Source organism: Giraffa tippelskirchi, chromosome 6 (genome assembly GCF_054371585.1).
Source record: "Giraffa tippelskirchi isolate mGirTip1 chromosome 6, T2T-mGirTip1v1.2.pri, whole genome shotgun sequence".
NCBI classification, from domain to species: Eukaryota; Metazoa; Chordata; class Mammalia; order Artiodactyla; family Giraffidae; genus Giraffa; species Giraffa tippelskirchi.
The window spans coordinates 83,609,748-83,624,026 of record NC_137280.1 but is presented as its reverse complement, the minus strand read 5'-3'; the positions used below and the strand labels follow the sequence as shown (position 1 = coordinate 83,624,026).

Genomic DNA, 14,279 nt, shown 5'->3' with positions numbered 1-14,279 from the left:
TTATGGATTTCGCAGTTTGTAGTTGTATTTGTTTTATTTTTGTAAGACTAAGAGGGAGAGAAGAAGGGACGGAATAGGGCCCAGCATCATCCCCCAGAACAGCTTCTGAGGCACACGTTTGCCTGGATTCATTTCGAAAAGGCAGTTTCAGGGTCCGTATTTCAGGAGACCCTCCAGGCTGTCAATCTCAGTGCAAACCGCTGAAAATAAAAACCTCCCGTCTTGTTCACCACACAGAATGCAAAACAAACCTGTTTGGAAAATGCCTGCCCTTAAAACAAGAGTGAGGGCTTTAAAGATGCATTAAACACAGAATCTTCCAGGAATCCAGTTGGCTGCGGCTTCATAAAACCAGAAGCACAGAATAACATTTCCAACCATAGAACTGCTGGCTAACAAAAAAAGGAGGATCACAAGATGACAGGCAGGGGGTCCTCCCCGACCCCTGCCTCTTCTTTTTGTTCTGAATAGACTCGTAAACTGGAGGGCAGGAATGCAGCCTCGGGGTGGCAGCAGATGCTCGGTATGGCAGCTCAGTCTCAGGATGGAGGGGCGGCTTACTGTTTGCCCGCCTGTCTGCCTGGCTTCTTTTCTGGTTGACCTCTGCCAGTCCCAGGGATCCCACCTCGGCCCCGGCCACCAAACACACCTGTGAGACAGAGGAAGGGGGCTTCAGTAGAGCTGGGCTGGGAGGGTCACTGTGGGCAGGGACCAGGAACTGGAACCCTTAGACTATAGCCAAGTTGTTAAACCCCTCTGAGCCTCAGCTTCCACCTCTGTGAAGTGGGGGTAGTGACTGTGCCTTCGGTGGGAAGAGAAGGCTGAAAACCTGAGGTGGAGTGTCTGACCAGGGCTGGGCAGGGGTATTGCTCCACAGCATTCTCAGTGTGACAAGGGATATCAGACCAGGCGCCCCAGGGGTGCGAAGGAAGCCAAGGAGGACAGAGGTTGGCACCAAGTCACACTAGGGCTTGCGGGGGGGATGCTTCCTGGAAGAGAGGGCTGAGGGCTGAGGGCTGAGGGCCAGGGTGGGGGGGTGGGTGGTCATCAGCAGGACAAAATCAGAAGGGTTTCCGGGAGGAGCAGGGAGTACAAGCTAGGATGAGGCCTGGACTCAGCCCAGGGGTGGAGCAACGATGCTCAGTGGTGTGGCTGGGGCTGCACCAGGGGACCGCAGCCTGCCTTGCTGTGGCACCACCCACATCTGGCCCAGGAGAGAAACAATGGGGTGGGGTGGGGTTTCTGTGTGTCCAGCGCAGAGAAGGGGCGGGGGAGCCTCCTGAGCTCTGACCTCTGCAGCTAGAGGTGGGGCTGTTTCTGAAAGGCATTTTACGTGGAACACATAGCACTGCTGCTGGGGAAGGTGAAGAGCCCAAGGGTGGGTGCAGCCCCTGCCCAGGAAGTCGCAGGAGACTCAGGGCAGCATGGGGCCCTGGAAGGCCAGGGCTGCTTCCTCTACACCATGCAGGGGTCCCTCTGGGGACAGAAGCCAGTGCTGACGGGGTCTGCCTAGCCTCATCTCTAATGGAGCAAGACCCAGCTTGGCCAAGGGGAGCCTGGTCATGCAGGGGCCCCTATGCAAGCAAGCTGTTCTCCCTGTCCTCCCTGCTCCTTCAGGCAGTTTACTCGACAGTGGTGGCACCCTAGCTGGAGAGCCTAGCCCTGGTGCAGGTCCTGGGACCCCTGGGGCCCTGCTCACCCCCATCCTAGGTTCTCTTCCACCTGGGGTGCCCTCTTTTCTCTGGCTCCTTTCTGACTGTCACTCAAGCCTCAGCTCAGGGTGGGCTCCTATGTCCTTCCTGGCTCTTCCTATAAGCCCCCAAGATGGGTTCCTGGGACCTGGCATACCAGCCCCTCCAGGTGGGAGAGATAAAGCCAGGTCCCTCCAAGGACGGAAGTCGGGTGGGGGAGGCGGGGAAGGGTGGACCCACAGCTGGCTTCTGGGCTCAGGCTCTAGGTGACTGCACGTTTGATTTTATGCTAGATTTATGATTTCAGGGTGGTGCGGGGTGATCTATCCAAAAGGTGTGACCTCGGTTTTGTCTAAAGGAGTCACAGCAGGGAAGAGTCCCATGGTGGGCACCAAGGGGATCTTCTCCGCAGGGGGAAAACAGCCTCGCGGAGGTGCCCAGAGCACCTGCCAGGAAACACAGGCAGGGCTCAAGTCCCAGGTCTGTGTGGGTGCTGGGTTAGTCTGCTGGGCAGCACCTGGAGGTGAGCGAGCACCAAGAGCCACTGCAGGCAGGAGGGCCCATGAAGCGGGGATGGGCGCGGTTAGCACTGACCACTAGGACTCAGCTGGGCTCCTGGGGTTGGGGACATGGGGCATGCAGGCGGCAACCAGCAGCATCAGCTGTTCCACAGAAGAGCCCCGTGAGTCACAGCCCCCCAGTGCCATGGAGGAGGGGCTCAGAGCCAGGCCCTCGGCACCATGACGACACCAGTCAAGAATGTCAATACTGGGACGGGCCCGATGCCATGTGTGGCGGTCACCCCCCAGCGGGGAGGCCCTGGCTGCCTGCCAGGGGAGAAGGAGGAGAGAAGGGCCTACCTCGCCCGGCGCCCCCCATCCCGCGGCCCTTCTGCTGCTTCTGCTGCTGCAGGCCGCCGCGGCCACGGCCCTTGGCTACCACCTCCTCCTTGACCATGTCAATGATCTCGTCGGGGATGCGCAGGTACTTGATGGTGCTCCCGCGGATGTAGCACTCGGGCATCCTCCAGAATTTGTCCCCGTCCTGCAAGAGAGGGGCACGTGTCAGAGCCGTGGGCAGGGATGTGTAGACAGCTGGGGCACCTGGCATTGCCCCCGCAGGGGATGAGGTTCTTCCTTTTGCACAGGACACAGGAGGGGCCGGCCTCCAGCAGGCTCTCTCCAGGCCCTTGGCAGCCCTTCATGCATGAGAGCGTGCGGGGCAGGGCCTCGTGAGCAGCCTGTGTCCTCAGCCTGTCCTCGGGTGGGGGATGCATCCAAAGCCCGGAGAGGGGTGAGGCTGCCTCACGTGCCAGGTGCTGCCACAGCCCAGCTCCTCCCCCTTCTGCTCCCAGTCTTCCCGAACTCTCCTGGAATCCATGCACCGTGACTCATTCATTCACACAAGTGACTCATGGCAGGATCTGAGCTGGGCATGGGACATAGGTGAGCAGGACACAGACCCTGTGTGGTGGGTGAAGAGGGCCAGCCAGGGCAGCACCCAGTGGTGCCAGTTTACAGAGGAGCTAATGGAAGCTAGAGAGACAAGGGGGCATGTACAGCTGTAGACTCTTGAGCAACACTGACCTTCAAGTTTTCAGGATGCTGTCCCCCCACCCCCACCCCCATACACCCTGTGACCAGCACAAGGCCTCGCCCCACCCTCCTGCTGCCCTTGGGCAGGAGCCTGGGACTTCATCCATCAGATTACTCCTCCCGCCCCACCTCTGCTGCCCCAAGCCAACCCCTCCCCCCATACCCCTAGAAGTCAAACCAAGACATCTCCCTGCTTAGATCCCAATTAGGGCCCCGCTGGCCGAGGATGAGGTCCAAATCTCTCAGTGTGGCTCCAGAGGGCCTGAGATCCAGCCCCACTCTGGCTGCCCTCTCTCAGCTCTCGATGTGCCTTCCAGACGGAACATTCTGGAACACACACAGTGGGATTCTGGCCTCCAGCATTTTGCACACGCTGTTCCCGCCTTTTCATGTCTGGCTAACTCCAGCCCTCTACAGGCCTTGCTTCCAGCCTCCTTGAAGCCCCGAGTCCTCCTGCATGACATCAGCAGTGCCTGGGCCACCCAGCCCAGACCAGTGGAGGCGCTCGGCGGGGACGAATGGAACGTCTGAGGGCCAACTCTTCCCAGGAACACACATAAGAGCCCCCAACCCATACAGGAGCCCCAAGAAGCCTCGGAGCAACCCTTTCCCAGAAAGGGTAGGCGAGTGGCCAAGTCCGTGGGGATGCAGAGTACAGCCAGACAGAACGATGATTCTGTGGAAGCTCAGGGCTGGGACTGGGGTGGCCATTCAGCGTGAGGCTTTTCCCCTGCAAGGGCAGGCCCAGCCCAGCACACTCCCTGGAGGAACCCAGACTTATGTGCTTTCCACGGGGGCAGCTCATGCCGGGGGCAGCTCATGCCTCCAGACGCTTGCTCTCCTGCGTACTCTCAGCCCCTGGGGTCCCTGCATCCGGCTGCCCGAGGGGAGGAGGGGCTGCCATCACCTGTTTACAGGTGAGGAGGCCCGATGGCCTGCATAAGATGGTTCCTCACATGCAGTTTCTCCTCCCAACCGCTGGGTCCCCAGGGGAACCCTCCAGGGGGAGTCATGTGTCCAGGTTTGGCCATGGAGGCGGGACTGACCTTGCCTCAAGACCCAGTGATTGGCTCGACGTCCTCAAAGTGGACAGAAACCTATTGGCCGTGTGCAGAAGGACATGTGCCCAGCTGTGCACCATGGCGCCGTATGCCACAGCCACAATGGAAATCCCCAGCCACATGGAGTTCGGTCCCAAGAAGTAAGTCACAGAACTGAGCAGGTGAGGGGGAGGGAAGTAGTCCCCCCCTCCCCCGTCTGCCTTCTGGGGCAGGAAAGGTCCCGGAGGATGAGAGTGGCTGCCTTGGGCTCTGCTGAATGCTGGCGGGGCAAGCCCTGGGGGTACCCTGTCCTTGGCGCAAGACAGCCCGGGCCTCCCAGCAGCTTCCTCCCCATAACATGGGGGGCTACCTCGGGCAGGTGATGGAGACGGGAATCTAGGGGAAAGGAAAGCACTAACTAGCAGAGCCCAGTGCAGGGAGGGGGAGGGAGTCTGCCCTGGAGGCCACCCCCTCCCTGTAGAGAACAGAGTTTATAGCCAGAGGCACCCCCAGGCCCAAGTCCCTCCTGGTCAGGAGTGGTGTTGGGGTTGGGCTAAGGAGTAGCTCGGTACCTGCTGGGCAGCATCCAGAGGTACAAAGTCCAGGGCACCAGAGACTTGGAGCCTTGTCCTGCTGCCCAGCTCCACATCCAGGGCAGTCCCTCGGGCCCCACCCCTCCAAACCCCACCCCTGGCAGGATGACCTGCAGTAGAGGCTGAGGTATGGACCATCTCACTCCTCCCAAACGTCCAGGAAGAGGGCTTGTACCGGACTTGGAAGTGAGAATGCTGAGGCTCTGGAAAGTCATCCCAGGTCCCAGTGCACAACCCTGACAGTGCACAACACAGCCTCCACTCAAGATGCCCACCAGACCAGCACCACCTGAAGGCCCCCAGACAATGGTTACAGGCTGAGGGCACAGGGTACTCACCCTGGACGTGCAGATCACCTCACGCAAGTTGATGTTCATCCAGTTGTCACAGCTTACCAGGTGCCCGTTGTATGTCTCCCCATTTTTGAGCTCCACCAACTGGAGAGAAATGGGTCCCACATCAGTCACAGGCCCTGAGGAAGGTGCAGACCTACCCCGAGGAGCAGGTCACCACCATGGGGCCTTGCTCAGACACGTCCTTGGCTCCTTTTGGGACCCAGCGGGCACAGCGCACGGTACCCAGGCCCCCAGTGGCCCATCTTACGGGAGATGTGCTCTGCTTTCTCAGAACACTTTGCTGGGCAGTGTACACTTTGTATGATGAAACCGTTTTCCTGTGTGTGGAAGAAATGAACAACACCCACACATCTTTAAAGGAATGAGTAAGGTTAGGGTAACAGGGTGGTCAGGTGCCCAGTGATGCAACATGTGTGATCTATGGTGGTCTGGAGATAGTCTTTCATTGCCGGAATTACTTGTCTGTCTTGATGTGTTTTGGGAAAAGCACCTCATTCAAAAGACATGCTTTTGCTAGAAAAAGCCTGTCTTAAAAAAATATCAACTCAGAGAACAAACTTATGGTTACCAGAGGGGATGGGGGTGAGGAGGGATAGTTAGGGAGTTTGGAATTGACATGTACACACAACTATATTTAAAATGGATAACCAGGAACCTGCAGTATAGCACAGGGAGCTCAGCTCAGTGCTCTGTGATGACCTAGACGGACGGGAAGGGGGTGGGGTGGGACGGAGGTCCAAGAGGGAGGAGATGTATGTATACATAGAGCTGATTCATTTCATTATACAGCAGAAACTAACATAGCATTGTAAAGCAATTATACTCCACAAACAAACAAACAAAAACTGAGCAAGGATCTACTCTATAGTACAGGGAATTCTTTGCTCAATATTATGTAACAACCTAAATGAGAAAAGAATTTAAAAAAGAACAGATACCTGTGTATACATAACTGAATCACTTTGCTGTACACCTGAAACTAACAAAATGTTGTGGATCAACTATATTCCAATATAAAATAAAAATTTTAAAAAATAATCAACTCTTGGGGCTGGAGAGGCACTGGGCTGCCCAGACACCACCTGTGCACCATTCTGTGGGCCGGGCCTGAGCACTGGCATGATGAGAGCCAGCGGCAGCCCAGTCCATGCCCGTGACTTCCTGCTTAAGTTCCTGCTGGTGGGTGACAAGTGACGTGGGAGAGGGTGAGACCCTGGTGAGCCTGTAGGACAACTCAGCTGAGTCCCCGGATGGCCACCTGGCAGTCATCACGTGCTCTCCTGTGCCTTCCATGGTGCTGTAGACATTTTATGGCTACTCTGCGTGTTTCCCTTGGCAACCACTTTAAGATTTAAAACATGATTTAGAAAGTCATCACTTTCAAGTTTGAAAAAAAAAAAAAAAATCAACTCAGCTATCTGCCCAAGAGAAATGAAGGCATACATCCACGGAAAAATGTGTACACGAATCTTCCCGGCAGCTCAAAATTTCAGTAGCCAAAAAGCAGAAACAACCCAAATGTCCTTCATCAGGGAACAAATGGATGTGTGTCAGTTGCTCAGTTGTGTCCGACTCTGTGACCCCATGAACTATAGCCTGCGAGGCTCCTCTGTCCACGGACGTCTCCAGGCAAGAATACTGGAGTGAGTTGCCATTCCCTTCTCCAGAGGATCTTCCTGACCCAGGGATCAATCTCTGGTCTCCTACATTGCAGGCAGATTCTTCACCATCTAAACTATCAGGGAAGTCACCAGGACAAATGGATAAAGTGTGATATATCTACACAATGGAATATCACCTGGCCATAAGGAATGGAGCTCTGACACACATTATAATGTGGACAAACCCTGAAATCATCACGCTGAGTGAGAGAAGCCAGACATGAAAGGCCACATGTAGTGTGATCCCATTTATGAGAAATATCCAGAACAGGCAAGTCCACAGAGACAGAAAGCAGAGTAGTGGTTGCCAGGTGCTGGGGGAGGGCGGTGTGGGGGTGGCTGCTAATGGGGACCGGGCCACCTTTTAGGGTGACAGGATTACTCTGCAACGACACAGAGGTGGTGGTTGCACAATACTGTGAGCATGCTGAATGTCCCTAATATCTGAATTAAAAAAAGGAAAGACAACAGAATATATTGACAGATATCACACTCTATCACAAAAGAACAAAAGCAGATTAGGGAATGTGTGTCGCATGAACCCACCCACATTTTAAAAATTTATTATGCTAATACACACGTTAAAAGTCAAAACGTGTAAATACCGAAGAATAAATTGTTGGGAAGATTAACGAAGAGGGGCTTCCACTTCCTCTGAATCTCTAGTATTTGACACTTTTAATAAGCATGTATGACTTGGAACAGGAACAGAAATGACACAGGTCCTGACATGTGTTGGAGGGAGAAGAGGACAAGCTGCTGCTTCGTGGACAGGCGGGAGGCGAGCTTGGCTGGAAGCACCTCACCCTTTGCCCAGTGTCCCTGTTCCTGTGCTGAGGCTGGACCCTGCTGAAAGGCACCACTCCAGAGTGGCACATACTCACCATTGGGTGATTCTGAGCCGTTTTCAGCAGTGACAAGGGAAGCTGAAAGGCAAACAAAAGCGCATGATTTGTCTGGCTCATCAGCATGGTGGAGCCCCGGCCTCTAGGCAGGGCTGGCATATCCCTCAACAGAAACACAGCCTCTGAACTCTGCCCAACCCCAAGCCACATACCTGCCTCCCAGTTTAGCACAGAAGTCTAGAAAAAACCTCATTTCAGCAATTGTGCAGCTGGGGAGATCCCGGCCAGGAGAAGGACGTTAGATCTTTGTCCTCCCAGCCTTTTGACCCTCCCCTGAAGTCCATCAACAAAATGGTTTGATCTCTCCTCCGACAATCTCAGCAACAGTTGCCCTCTGGTGTTGGGGCTGATCATTCTGGGTATTTCTCTGTAGCTCATGTTGTATGTAGTCACACCTGACAGGACCAGGCATAGCCCTCCAGGTTTATCAACAGTATCATGGCACATGAGTCCTGCTGCTGCTTGCGTGTTTTGCTCTGCTGATGTTTCAGATACGTCCAGGTTAACACATGCAGCTCTAGCTAAGCCTTTCATTTTCAGTATGGTAGATGGTTATCATCACACCCACTTTACGGATGGGGATGATGAGCTTAGAGACTGAGGAATTTGCCCAGCACCAGAGACCTAGTGAGAGATGGAGCCTGGCTCAACCCTATCTGTCAGAAGCCAGCTCATGGTAAGCTCACACCTTGTGGGGCAGCCCTGACTGTCCCCTGGCAGAGTGATCCATCAGGCTCAACTGGCCTCTTGATCTAAGGAGGTCACATCTGAGCTGGGTATTCAAGCAGAATTTACCAGGTGAGAGGAAGAAACATTTCAGAAAAAGTCTGTGGTTACTGCAAGGGACAGCAGATAAACGATGGGATTTAAAAACTCACCCAGATAAGGTGAACTTTCAAGATAGTTCTGTTTCCTTTATTACTGAATTTTTCATAAAAAACAAAACAAAACATAGTGTTAACTGGGGGTGGGGAAATCAGTTTTCATTTTTGGAACACAAATCTTGAGCCTTACCCTGGGGCCTGTCTCTGGGCCTCCAGAAGGGTGACTCAAGGGGCAGTGCTTGGGTTCAGGGTCCAACGGCAGTCTATTCAGCATAGGCAGGTGAAAGTTCTAGAACAAGGGCCCCACCAGACAGGAAATTACCTCAGGGAAAACCATATCATGCCCCAGTAACAGGGGAACTCTAAGTTGGCCTGACCCCTAGGAGCTCTTTGCTGGGGAGTCCCAGCCTACCCTCAGGCTCTATCTAATAGGGGGTAGCTGCTTCTCCAGGTGGTGGGGCCTGTGAGCCTCTCTGTCAGGAGGCCACAAATGGCCTTCAATCTCCAGAGGAAGGCTCCCTGTGGAAGGGCTTGGAGAGAGGGGAATTCCACATCCCACGGGCCTTTCCTACTAGCCACCCGGGGGAGGTCCAGTGGCGGCAGGAAGCTAGGCCCAGGCCCACTTCCTGCACAGGCTTCCTGGAAAGGCAAGATAAGGAGGAAGAAGAGGCCATGTGGAAAGGAGGTGGTTGTTCCCAGAAGGGCAGGTGGGTGGCCAACCTGCTCTCTGCTCTGGCATGCATCTGTGTGAGGCTGCACGAGTGTGGTGAGCCAGAGGCTCAGACATGCATGCAGCAGCCACACACCCAGGTGGTATTTACAGAGAAGCCTCGCACTCTTCCTGGGCAAGCCTGTTCTCTTGTGTCCACAGTGGGAATCTGGACCGGGGCACACCTAGGTCCTCCTCCCAGATCGCCAGGTTAGCCCTGGAAGGCGAGAATGAAGATGGACTCTGAGAGGTGGAGGGAGGGTCAGAGCAGTCCAATCAAGAAGCCCCTCCATGAGAAACCAGCAGCTAGAGCAGGAGGAACCCACCCAGGGTCACAGAGCAAGGTCCTGGTAAAGCTGGGGAGAGGAGGCTGATGCCTGTCAGCAGGGAACCCACAGATGTCCCTTTAGGGCACACAGAGCCTCGAAGCTGGTCTCTCTCAGGCTGCCACCCTGTCCCAGCTCCCAGCAGCGCAGACCTGCAGGACCCACAGCCTCCGCAGCTGTTGCTGGCAGTGTGCCCTCAGAGGACGGCTGCGACACAGATGGGACCAGCACCCACTCCCTAGGCAGCCCACAGAGCCAGACCTGATCCAACTCCAGCAAACTGGCCCTCTCTGCGCCTCACACACCACTCCTGGTGCTGCCAACAACCTTCGTTCCGAGGTTCCCTCTGCCTGGGGTGCCCTGCCCCCAGCTGGTGACTGTTCCCTCAGCCAGGTCCTCATTATAACCCTGTCGAGGGAAGAAAGGTTTCCACCTGGGTCACCCTCTGCTGCTTCTATTACAGGACATAGCCAGTCTCTAATTAACTTGTTTATTTATTATGTCTCCCTGGCTAGACTGGAAACGCCAAGCCTCCTGCTAGACTGGAAAATTCGGAGGGTGTGGACTTTGTCCAGCACTGAACACCCGGTCAGGCACACGAGATGGTCTCAGTAAATATTTGCTGAACAAATACAGCACACACCACTGCCAGGAGGCACGTGGGGCAGGGGGGATTCCTGCTCCGCCCCACAGACAAAGAAAGGAGAGGCTTAGGTAGGGAGAGGTGGAGCTGGGACAGCCTACAGCCTGGAGCCATGGTCACATCTTCTACCACATCTTCTACATCCCCAAACTGTGTTGAAGACAGAGGTGAGGGGAAAGGGAGGATCTTGATGAACCTGAAAGCCAAGGGGAAGGGATGGCAGCACGGGTGGGGGATGGAAGATGCTTGAAGGTGCCAGGGAGATAGGAGAGGGCTGAACACTCAGTTTTGGAGGAGTCAGGGAAAAAAGCTTGAGGAAAGAAAGGCCTTTCTTTGGCCTTTCTCAGAATGCCTGGGGCCTGGTCTTCAGGCCTAGACCTAACAGAATCCTGAGGCTCCCAATTCAGGAAGTTGTTGCAGACCACCCACTCCTTCACCCAGATCTCTGCTTCCGGCCATGCAGGGACCACAGGGTACAAGCCTTGTCCACAGCCTCAACACACCCCAGAAGGCAGGAACGGGCTGAATGAGTCTGTCCTTCACGGAGGCACTACTCTAGGTTCTGGGACTCCCATGAGAATAAAAAGCAAAAATCCTGTCTCCATAGAGCTTAATAAATGGATTTTTCCAGTTTTGCTCATTCCCTGAGACCAACTCTACCCTTGAGCAGAGAGGAACCCGCTCCCTTCTCTCCAGCCTTACACTGACCAGGAGAAATTTAATGAGCCCTCATGGTTGGCTCAGAGAAATGTGCAGCGACCACCTCAGAGGAACCTAGGTGCTGACAGGCAAGGTACTCTCTCAGGAAGCCCTCAGTTCTCAATTCCATCATGGGGCCACAGTTTCCCTGTCATACACTGGCGGGTACATGCACTCTCTGGTTTAGATCTATTAACTTGTCCACAACTTGTAAATAGCGTGCCTTTGGAGAGGTTTCCTGTCAGGGTCTCAGTTTTTCCTTCTGTGAACTGGGAGGATACAGTTAGACCATTTTGGCTCAAAATGCCCCCTCTCCCTCTGAACCACATGCTGTGTGACCCTGGGAAAAGCAAATCCATCTCTGGGTGTTTTTCAGCATGAAAAGGAGAGGCACAGGAGATTGTGCGGCTAGCATCCTAAGGGTCTTGTTCTTCAGTAGCTAAATCGGTCCGACTCTTGCGATCCCATGGACTGTATCCCGCCAGACCCACCTGTTCAAGGGATTTCTCTGGCAAGATACTGCCATTTCCTTCTCCAGGGGATCTTCCTGACCCCAGGATGAAACTCGCGTCTCCTACACTGACAGGCGGGTTCTTTACCACGGAGCCACGAGGGAAGCCCTCTAAGGACCTTACAAGCTCTGAAATTCCCCAAATTGGCCTAATTTGAGAACGCACAACAGGTCTCTACTTTCTGGCTCTCTAGCTTTACATTCTACGAGGTCAGACTGGGTCGGATGCACTCGGAGCCACTTCCCTGGCTGAGAAGTCCTTCTGTTTCATTCACTGGGGTTCCGGGGGGGGGGGGTTTCCCGTTCCTCTCCGGCCTCACTTTTTTTCCCCATCCGAAAAATGAGAAGACTGCGGCTAGGTTGCTATACTATGATTACACGTTCGTTCAATCCTCTATTCCCCAAGACCGACGTGCCAGGTGTCTTGAGAGAAACCCCTGCATTCTCCGGTCTGTTTCCCCCGCTCCGACCGGGTGGCAGGACTCGAGGCCCAGATGACACACTCGCTCTGCATTGCCCCTGCCCCAGCACCCGCCCCGAGGGCCCTTGGCGGCCGGCTCCCCCGTCGCCTCACCATGGTGTCGGCAGGGACCGGCCTCCCCGGCCACTTCCGCCACCGCTGCCGCCGCTCACGTTCCCGCCGGTAGCCGCCGCTGCGCGCCACTAGGCTGAAATAGAGTGGCAGCGACGCGAGCCAGTCAGAGCGGGGCTCGTGGGAAGGACAACCAATCCACGCAGAGTAAGGCGGAGCCTACTGAGCCCGAGGGGCGGGCCGGGCCGTGTTATCACCAGTGAAATAAGGGCCAGAGTCGTAAAGTGCCGCCGTGAGTGCTGCAAAAGAAGGAGGAACAATATGTGCCAGAGCAGGAGGGCTTGTGGGTAAGGGCGCTTGCGCAGGTCAAACGCTCGAGGATCTGTCTCATCGGCTCCACGCTGTGGGCAAAGTAGGTTATTACTTCCAATTTCCTTGAGAAATGGAGACTCGTCCCCCCTTTTCTGATTCTCATTATTGTTGTTGTTCAATCGCTCAGTGAATCGGACGCTTTGCGACCCCATGGACTGCAGCACACTAGGTGTCCCTGCCCTTCACTGTCTCCTGGAGTTTGGTCAAACTCATGTCCATCAAGTCGGTGATGCCATTCAACAGTCTCATCCTCTGTCGTCCCCTTCTCCTGCCGTCAGCCTTTCCCAGCATCAGAGTCTTTTCCAGTGAGTCGGCTCCTCGCATCAGGTGGCCGAAGTATTGAAGCTGAAGCTTCAGTATCAGTCCTTCAAATGAATACTCAGGGTTGAGGATTGACTGCTTTGATCTCTTTGCTGTCCAAGGGGCTCTAAATAGTCTCCTCCAGCACCACAGTTCAAAAGCATCAACTTTTCGGGCGCTCAACCTTATTTATGGTTTAATTCTCACATCGGTACATAACTACTGGAAAAACCATAGCTTAGACTATATGGGCTTATGTCGGCAAAGTGAAGTCTGTTTTTTAATACGCTTTCTGGGTTCGTCATAGCTTTTCTTCCAAGGAGCAAGTGCCTTTTAATTTCATGAGTACAGTCACCATCTTTTGGTAGGTTGGAATCCTGGCTTTGTCCCTCGGAGCCTAAGTTCACCTCCCTTTAAAATGGGCGTAATAAGTGCTGTAGAAGGTTGCAGTGAGGAGGAAATGAGGTAAGCCATGGGAAAGCACATAGCACAGTGTCTGCTTGACATATACAGATGTGCAGTATTTATTGAGCACCTACTATGGGCCTGCTCTGGGAAACACAAAGTGAATAAATCAGACAAAACTCCTGGCCCTCCCAAGGCTTAGGAGGGTGACAGCTGGTAAACAAGACAGATTGGCAAATGTGTTAGTTTCCTTGGGCTGCCATAACAGAGCAATCAAACTGGGTGGCTTTAAACCACAGAACTTGATCCAGAAGTCTGAACTCAAGATGTGGGCAGGACTGGTTTCCTCTAACAGATCTGAGGGACAATTCACCCCAAGCGTCTCCCCCAGAAATCCAGCAATGCTTGTAGTTCTTGGTTATAAACATGTCACTCCAATCTCTGCCTCTGTCATCACATGGCTTTTCTCTTTCCTCTTCTTTTCTTATGAGGACACTCCTTTCTCTTATTGTGTGCTATGTGTGCTAAGTTGCTTCAGTTGTGTCTGACTCTTTGCCACCCTATGGACTGTAGCCCTCCAGGCTCCTCAGTCTATGGGATTCTCCAGGCAAGAATACTGGAGTGGGTTGCCATGCCCTGCTCCAGGGGATCTTCCTGACCCAGGGAATCAAACCCACGTCTCTTATGTCTCCTGCATTGGCAGGTGGTTTCTTTACCACTAGCGCCACCTGGGAATCCACCCTAAATCCAGGATAAATTTCACCTTGAGATCTTGATTAAATATGCAAAGAATGTATTTCAAATAAGGTCATATTCACACATATGGGGACTAGAACTTATCTATGTTGTCTAAGATATGTTAGAACATATCTTTTTAGGGCCAATTCTCAACCCACTACATCAAGTATTAGCTATGATTCCTTTGAACATTGACATTTATTTGAATAGTTCACATTTCCTAGGTGACCGTGCATATACTTTCACACACTCATGAGCATGTCTGCAGCCTAAATTTCCAAGAGAGATCCAGCTGGGTGACCATCAAGTGTTCCTTTCTCTGTTTTGGCTTCCACACATGCCTTGACTCAGGTTTATAAATGAGACATAGATGTCCTCC

The 14,279-nt window shown here is 53.8% G+C and overlaps 1 protein-coding gene and 1 long non-coding RNA gene across 3 annotated transcripts; one reads left to right on the top strand and one right to left on the bottom strand.

Annotated features, from left to right (window-relative positions):
- Positions 1–15: 15 nt before the first annotated feature.
- Positions 16–12,198, bottom strand: LSM4 (LSM4 homolog, U6 small nuclear RNA and mRNA degradation associated). 2 transcript variants are annotated; one of them, XM_081496336.1, is made up of 7 exons: positions 12,128–12,198; positions 8,856–8,954; positions 8,720–8,762; positions 7,821–7,862; positions 5,258–5,356; positions 2,552–2,735; positions 16–649 (listed from the first exon to the last, which is right to left on the bottom strand). In XM_081496336.1, exons 4-7 carry the CDS (start codon positions 7,821–7,823, stop codon positions 558–560), a joined length of 378 nt encoding a protein of 125 aa, XP_081352462.1. In that variant the 5' UTR covers positions 7,824–7,862; positions 8,720–8,762; positions 8,856–8,954; positions 12,128–12,198; the 3' UTR covers positions 16–557. The 2 variants fall into 2 exon arrangements, with proteins under 2 accessions (XP_081352462.1, XP_081352461.1); XM_081496335.1 differs by lacking the exons at positions 8,720–8,762; positions 8,856–8,954.
- A 188-nt stretch (positions 12,199–12,386) lies between these two features.
- LOC145508825 (uncharacterized) lies at positions 12,387–13,600 on the top strand. The gene is made up of 2 exons (XR_014055615.1): positions 12,387–12,497; positions 12,585–13,600. It is a non-coding gene; the product is annotated as an uncharacterized LOC145508825 (long non-coding RNA).
- Positions 13,601–14,279: the final 679 nt, after the last annotated feature.

What these genes read in the sequence shown, in the direction of transcription:
- LSM4 (XM_081496335.1), bottom strand. An exon ending in CGGCTCAGAATCACCCAATG is followed by an intron (nt 5,357 to 7,820) that starts GTGAGTATGTGC and finishes ATTTCTCTCCAG; the next exon opens with TTGGTGGAGCTCAAAAATGG. An exon ending in AGGTGATCTGCACGTCCAGG is followed by an intron (nt 2,736 to 5,257) that starts GTGAGTACCCTG and finishes CCTCTCTTGCAG; the next exon opens with GACGGGGACAAATTCTGGAG.